This window comes from Branchiostoma floridae, chromosome 13 (genome assembly GCF_000003815.2).
Source record: "Branchiostoma floridae strain S238N-H82 chromosome 13, Bfl_VNyyK, whole genome shotgun sequence".
Classification (NCBI taxonomy): Eukaryota; Metazoa; Chordata; class Leptocardii; order Amphioxiformes; family Branchiostomatidae; genus Branchiostoma; species Branchiostoma floridae.
In genome coordinates this window covers 6,120,990-6,128,881 of record NC_049991.1, presented here as the reverse complement: position 1 = coordinate 6,128,881, position 7,892 = coordinate 6,120,990, and the positions used below count along the sequence as shown (strand labels likewise).

General features: G+C 40.5%; 1 protein-coding gene across 1 annotated transcript; it reads left to right on the top strand.

Annotated features, from left to right (window-relative positions):
• Positions 1–216: 216 nt before the first annotated feature.
• LOC118429215 (transforming growth factor-beta-induced protein ig-h3-like) lies at positions 217–7,366 on the top strand. Its single transcript, XM_035839677.1, has 6 exons — positions 217–464; positions 979–1,076; positions 4,711–4,833; positions 5,597–5,786; positions 6,345–6,560; positions 7,140–7,366. Exons 1-6 carry the CDS (start codon positions 314–316, stop codon positions 7,256–7,258), a joined length of 897 nt encoding a protein of 298 aa, XP_035695570.1. The 5' UTR covers positions 217–313; the 3' UTR covers positions 7,259–7,366.
• Positions 7,367–7,892: the final 526 nt, after the last annotated feature.

The following is a 7,892-nucleotide window of genomic DNA, read 5'->3' as shown; positions in this document are numbered from 1 at the left end:
CCCCATTTCGTACCCAGCGATAACACGAGTCTTTCATATGACCATGAGGCGTTAGGTCAAAGGTCACACACTCAGAAGTTACGTAACTATTGTCTTACTGTTACCTAACGCTTACCAAATATTGGCTCATGTTTCGTAACTAGGTCGATCACAAGACCAAGCGAAACACCTCTCGACCAATCAAATCCCTCACCGTTGGTGCCTTTACCTGGCAAAAAGGGTATATAAAAAGACCCCCTTCCGCTATAGCTTATTCCGCTTTTTTAGATTCGTACTTTGCTAGTTGCCAAGTTGTAATACTTTTATTTTCAACATGAAGTTTGTAGTTGCTGTGGTTTGCTTCGCCCTGGTGGCAGGTGCACATGCTAAAACTGTAGTAGACGTTCTACAAGAGCTCGGCACTGAGACGACACTGATCGCGCTGGTAGGGAAGGCTGGGCTTGTTTCTGCACTGGAAGGAAAAGGTATCTTGAAAAACATTATAATTTTCCACCCTTTGTTCTTTGTCAGGGACACGCTAGCTGAGATCGAGTGGTCGCTAGTTTGATTCCCGGTTACTCTTACGTAGACGTTGTGCCCTTGGGAAAAACTTTACATGACTTTCTTCGCTCCAACCAGTTGTACAAAATTTACCTGTCTAACGTTGGGAGGTACATGTAAATGGTGGTAGAAGGAGAGGGTTGGGTTCCACCGTACCATATCGTGACCTAGATACAGTGGATAACAACGCACTACCTTAACGGCCTCAAAAAGACTATGGGGCTACATTTTCTTTTTGTTCTATTCTTTGCTGTAACTTCGTTTTGGAATGTGTTTTAAGTACCTCAGGTGCTTGGGAACAGATAACGTAATTAAAATGAATGGTAAATTCTTGAATCATTCAAAAATGAAATACATTAAAATAAACACCTGTTTCGCTTCGAAGACGTTTGCGTTTTTTTTCCTAACCATACCCAATATGTCATTCTGTTATTATAGGTCCGTTTACAGTATTTGCGCCATCGGATGCTGCGTTTGCTGCCCTGCCCAAAGAACTGGTGAAGACACTGGAATCCAACGTAACGCTTTTGACGCAGGTAGGGTAAAAAAATGCATCACTTATACAACTAAGCCAATACATAACTGTAGTTCTTTATATAACGAATGAGACTTATAATTGCTTATATCTTGTTTCGTAATCTACCTTACAAAAGTGTGTCTTGCTCAACTGGTTTAACATGCCTTTGCATAACATAGCTGTTTTTATGTAAGCGGTAGCGGTGGCTTTCTGTGTCTGAAGAGGTGTTTGCCATTAAAAATTGTCGCTGCCAATTTGCTGACGGGCGACACGTATCATTGCATTCGATCTGTTGGTCGGGGTGTTCGTGGCGAATAAGTATGAAAAAGTATCCTATTAAAACTAATTCTTCCATTACAAATGTACATGATATGACAGCAATCGTCTCAAACAGCCATGAGAAAGAAAAAAAGAGGGGGCGGTGCGCTGAAAATTTTACATTACAATGACTTTAATGACAGTTTACTGCCACGCCCACTTTCCTTAAACAAACAAATCAAACCCTTTACTCGAAGACAATGCTGTAAACACTTGCAACCCTAAACTGAAAGAATAGAGACTTTTCAGTGATTGAGTAATTCCTAATTTAGGCAAGCATTTTTTTTTGCTTCAGACAGAAACTTCAGAACAGGTTCAGCTACTTGTATTGCAACTCTAAACTGGCGTAGGGTGATATAGTGTCATAATGAGTCTTGGGTTCGCTTCCCTTGATGCGCTTAAGCGTTTTGCTTTTTGGAAAGGTAATTTGCACGGATTTCCTTACTTAAATCAGGATCAAAGCGAGTTTTTGTTAGGGCCTTTCCTCGGATAGGACGCTATTCAGAGGTCCCGTGTTTGAGGAGAGCCACACCTCTAGCACGCAAATGAACCAGTCAAGCTTTTAATCATCGAACAAAGTAGGGGCCCATACCGGTGTAGGTGGATCAAAGAAATACATTCGGATATGCAGCTTGTACTGTCCAGTACAAACCTGGGGTGTTACACCATGAGGCGGTCTACTGGGCTTGTATTGCAAACAAACTCATGTTTGTGAAAGACACACATAAAACACTCGTGATCTAACATAGTTTCAACGTGACTGCAATCAACGTGTTGCCAAATGACCTATTTAGTGACCTTTGTTCTGTTCCACACGTGGCAATCTCTTCCATTGTTAAGTGGCACAATTTAAACATCTCATTTATAAAAAGAAACAATTCTCCTTCTAACATCACAAAACCCACACATAATAGAAATGATGGAGTCTTCCACTGCCTTAAAAAAAAGGAGTCGAACCCAATAACCCAGGATCTAGAGTTAATTTTGACTAGTTTTAGACTAGAGTAGACACCTGTGACATTGTTCTTACGCTGTTTGAATCTCTCATGTTACCTGCAATTAGCCCACGGGCAAGAATTTGCTATAAACTTTGTTTGAAAAGAACAGGAAAATGACCATTTTCGACCTATTTCTTAGGAGCCAAAATCCTACATTTTATGTGCTCGAGGTGCGATTGTCTTCAAACATGGGATCGCCATTTAATGTCTTATCCGAGGGACGGCACTAACCTGAGCTCGGGACTCGTTTTTACCAGAGTGAAGTGAGGAAATTTTGCATTTTGCAAAGACGCACCGTCATGAAATCTTGGGAGCTGAACACTCTAACCGTTACACCGTCATGACGCCAACTTTAGGCTTTAATCCCCTTAAAAAAAAAGATATTTTTCTAATAGCTTTTGATTTTTTGTTTTTATGTCGATGGGCTACGGAATTCAATAAGCTATTTCATAGATTGTCAGGAAATTTGGTTTTATTTCCGGTCTCGTTCTATCAAAAAATTATTAAATTTTGGCGCCCTTTTCTGGTACTACGGAAGGTTTGATATCTTGTTAACGTGCTGCTTAAGATATGAAGGTTTAATATCTTATTAACGTGCATCACGTCAAAACTCAAGACGTGATTGAGTCTTGAGTATGGGGTTTATTGAACTGCAGTCTGATACGCAATTAGTGATCTTGTCATTCTACCTAACTCACGTTGCTTGGGCGTCTTGTCCCTTAGAATTAGATACGGTCTTCTCTGCTTTTGTGATCAAAGGCATATCGTTAATGAGCAGAAAACACCTTTTCCATTTCATTATTGAAGGTTCGTTCCTAATTACCAAGCCGAAATCTGACCTTTTTTTGTTCTTTTCTAGGTCACAAATAATGATCGGAAAATTTCAAAAGGATATTTTCATGTAAAACCACTGCTAGTGAACGACTGTAAAACGGAAAATATTGGCAGGGATTTAATTTCGCGGGAGAAGAAAAATGAAGCGTTCGCGGTAGTTTTAAAGTCGCAAAGAATAAAGTGAGGAAATTCGTGGCGTTTAAAACAAAGAGGTAGACAAGCAAAAGACAGATTAAAAATTCTTGCTGCTTTTTTTTCAGTTCGCGGAAATAATAAGACCACCGCGAACATTTTTCCTTCTACAGTATGTTCATGAATATGGGACGCTTCACCTGTCGACCTTTTCCATGTCTAATAGGCTACGAGGGTGTTATCAAGTTTTCAGGAGTAACCAGAAAACCGCCTTTTAATGAGCCAAATCAGGATGTACGTCTGTACTAGATACATATAGCCTGAAGAGAATTGACCCAGAAAAAAAGACAAAAAAAGTAACGCCAACGCAGAGGTTATAGAAGTTCAAAACTTGGTGTCAGGTCGTTGGCATGCCATTTCAGACGCGTGGGTAGATAGTAAGTTTGAAGATGTTTGGCCCAAACTCATGCGGTCTTGGGTTCGTATCCCTTGACATGTATGGATGCTTGATAAGCACTTTTACACGGTTTTCCTTACTCAACATTGGTGAAAATGACTACTTAGCTTCGTTAAAGCCAAGGGCACAACCCGCCGTACGTGCAATTTGTCCGTACGCTGTTTTCTCGGGAGGCCACGTTCGCCACGTATTTCTGAAAACGTTCAGGCTGTACAGAGCGGGCGCGTCGCACGTACTGGCACGTACGGGGGGTGAATCCGCAGCCAGATATCGATGGCTCACGAAGTTTTTGCCTGCACGTAAAGTTCTACGGCGTGTTTGCGTGCTCCAAAATCCGTGGGATTCCCTACGAGTTCGTACAGAGGCGCTACTTACCACTTATGGAATCCAAAAATATTGCCCACGTTTTGGCACGTATACGTAGACAGCACGTATTTGCACGTACGGCGGGGTGTGCCCGTAGCTTAAGGGACGCTACATGGTGATCTCGTATTTGAGAAGGGAGCCACACCACAGTTATATAAAAGAGTAGAGGTCCTTTTTCGGAGTTGATAAGAAAACATTCCGATCTAGTTGATATGGGTGCTTCAACGTTAACGTGCTCGAATTGAATCTATTTTTAAGTAGAGGACTTCCATTTAAGGCCCTATCCTGACAATGGATCACCCCATCCTAGAAACGTTAACGTCCCTAGCCAAAGCAAGGTATTTTCAATGAATGAACCGAGGAAATTCGTCGTATGTGGTTTTCTATATTTCAAGGAAAGAACATCGGTGAATGTCGACGGGCTTGAACCCAGTACCTTTAGGTTCTGGACCAAAACCTTACCATCATGCCATAGTGACGCCACTGTTAATTATTCTTCATTGTTTTTCTTCTGTTATTAAAATGTTAATTATCTTTATCTGTCTTAGGTTTTGGAGTTCCACGTAGCCCCTGGTGAGGCCTTGTCTACGGACCTGAAAAACAACCTCCTGGTTCCGTCTCTGTCAGGACCTAAGATCAGGATCAATATCTACGATGCCAGCGAACCAACTGTAAGTTGATATTATAGATGCTGTATCATTCCTTAAAACCAGCGTTTTAAGATCTATAAATGTCCTGAGTTCATCACAGAGCTGATATGAAAACTTTTTATTTCATAACACATGCTTTAGGCCACAGCAAGTAAGTTTTCTGAATGACATCCACACGCTCATTACTTTTCGCTTGGTTTCAGAAAAAAAAACGGGATTTTTTTCTTCTTTATTATTGGAGATGGTCAACATGACGGAAAATTACCAAAATGAGCAAATATGTTTTAAGCCTAATGATTGTACTTGTAGAAGTGACACTACCGCGGTAGCCATGACTGAAGTTGTAGAAGTGAAACTTGTTGGATAATTGTAAAGTACCAGCAATATGGAAGTCATGAGTGTATTTGCTTACTTTTTAAGTGATACCATTATCTTCCACACTAGTGTCACTTTTACTATCAGTACAGTGCATTTCTTAAATACAGGAATGAATGCCTTGTTGACTGTACTATGTTTATTTTGTCTCTCTAATTCTTGTTACAACGTTTATGGTGTCTATTATGAAAATGTAGCCATCTTGTTTTTTTGTAGCCATTTTTTTTCGGCCTCTCACTATTTTTGCAGTCTACAGAGGATGTCATCCATAAAATGTACTTGATGTGGCCTTAGTAAATGTTGGGAAAAAAGTTGAAACTTTTCGCGATTCGATATGAAAAGGGTGCAAAATAATTTAGATACGTAAAAATGACACGTAACAAGAGACTGATACCCTCTGTGATTCCAGGTCATTACGGCAGAGGGCGCTCCTGTGACAAAGCCGGACAACACTGCTAGAAATGGCGTCGTGCACGTCATCAGTCAGGTGATGTTCCCCCTACCAATGGGAACAGTCGTGGACATCGCCGTCGGCAACAAAGACTTCTCCACCTTGGTCACAGCCGTCTCCAAGGCGGGTCTCGTCGCGACTCTGTCAGGTAAGATTAAAAAAAAAACTGTATTTGTTTCACTCGTGTCCATGGGTGCCGCCATGTTGTTCTCCGAAGGAGTGGTGGATGATGGCTGTAGCCATTTTAAAGTGTTAATCTACAGTTTTACTTTCAAGGATTATTTCAATCTAGTTGTAAGGTACTAGGTCAACATAACTGGTCCACAATGCTTGCAATTCATCAATACATATTCCTCATTTGTGAATTGATGTCATATCAGCTTCCCCCTTTAAAATATTTCCTACGCTATGCCATCTTTTGGCATCTTTTGCATAGGCCTTGTATCATTATTTTAGGTCGTGCGTAGGACTGCTTTATGCTTCGTTTGATGGGCTCCGCCATCTTGATTTGTGACGTCAGGGTTCGGCCATCTTGGAGCTGACCCCTTTTTAACATCAGTTGATTAGCTTGCTGCAAATGTTTCTGAAACTGCACCACCATGTTGCCTTCTGACGTCAGGGGTCGGCCATCTTAAAATCATCAGCTGACTCAGCTCCTTCAATCGTAAGTCACGTTGAAACAATACAATTAACTTTTGTCATGTAGGTGAAGGGCCTTTCACCGTGTTCGCCCCCACCAACGAGGCCTTTGCCAAGCTGCCGGCAGGAGTTCTGGACGGTCTGCTGAAGAACGTGACGGCTCTGACTAACGTCCTGACGTACCATGTTCTCCCCGGCGCTTACTACCAGGCCGGGCTCCGCAACGGAGACATGCTGAAGACCGTTCAGGGCATGGACGTGACTATCAAGATGTCGAGTGACGGTGAGTTAGGTTTCCAAGAAAATGCCCGACAATAACCTTTATCAATCTAACATTTCTTAATTCACAAGGACTTTAAACTTTAAAAAGACATGAGTTTCTTAATGATTGAATGCTTAAAGTCTTTTTCGCTCATAGTATGTGCTTATATCATTCTATGGTGCCTCTCAATGTTCTTTTTTCTGCTTCAATCCATTTGGTAACAGTTTGTTCCTCCATTATATTGTTTCAACTACATGTTTTTTCTAATCTTTTTATTCGGACTTGCATTAGACTGCTTTTAACTTAATGTATGTATTGCTTTATTGTGTCAAAAAGCAATTATTACTCAAACAACTGGATATGGTTTTGAAAACGGTCAGTATCGCTGACCAAAGACGTCGGATGCCTAGCCTGTCGGAAACGTCTGACCGTTTCCAAAATCATATCCAGTTGCGCATGCTTGAGTAACTGATTTCGGTGTACCTAATTACCTAAATGTCTTATGTGTTTGTGTATAATTTATTTATTTCTTTACTATTTCATTACGTGTCCTTTTTTTTAATGTTTCATTTTGTTTGTTTATTCTTACTCTTTGTTCAGGTACCATGGTGAATGACGCCACTATCGCAGCCCAGGTCTCTGGAACCAACGGTGTGATCCAGGTCATTGACACCGTCCTCATCCCCCCATCCATGCACTATGAGTTAATGTACAACTAAAAGTAAACTCAAGTGTTAAGATTTTACCGCTGCTATATTATTGTGAATTCATTTGGTCAGTATACGCCTACTTCCTTTTTGTACTTCAATAAACTTTTAAAAATGAGACTGATTGATTTGTGTGGTTATTTCTTGCTTCGAAAAATGTATTTCGTACCTTTTCTTTTGTGAATAAACAAATGCATGAATGATTGAAAGAATGAATAGACGAACAAATGAATCAATGAATGAATGGGTGGCTGGAACTAGCGAATGAATGAAACAAATGAATACATGAACTTTATTGCTCACAGATCGTACATTGTGTAACGTATGGTAACAACATTTAAAAAAACAATACTACAACGTCTCTTCAGAATTGCATATCTTGTGACAGAAAAGGATTGTCATAAACCCTTGTTTCCGTTAGAAAAAAGTTCTCACACACACCATGTACAACACATAAGCTCACGTGTACATGCACTGCAGAAACATACACGCAAACAGAAAAACACACAATCAAGTTAATAACGGTACTTAACCCATTATACACAAAAAAAGAAACACGTGTTTTATATGAACACAAGGGGTCGGCCAAAGTTTATGCCCCCCCCCCCCCAAAAAAAAATAGTTACCTAATATTATCAAAGAAGCA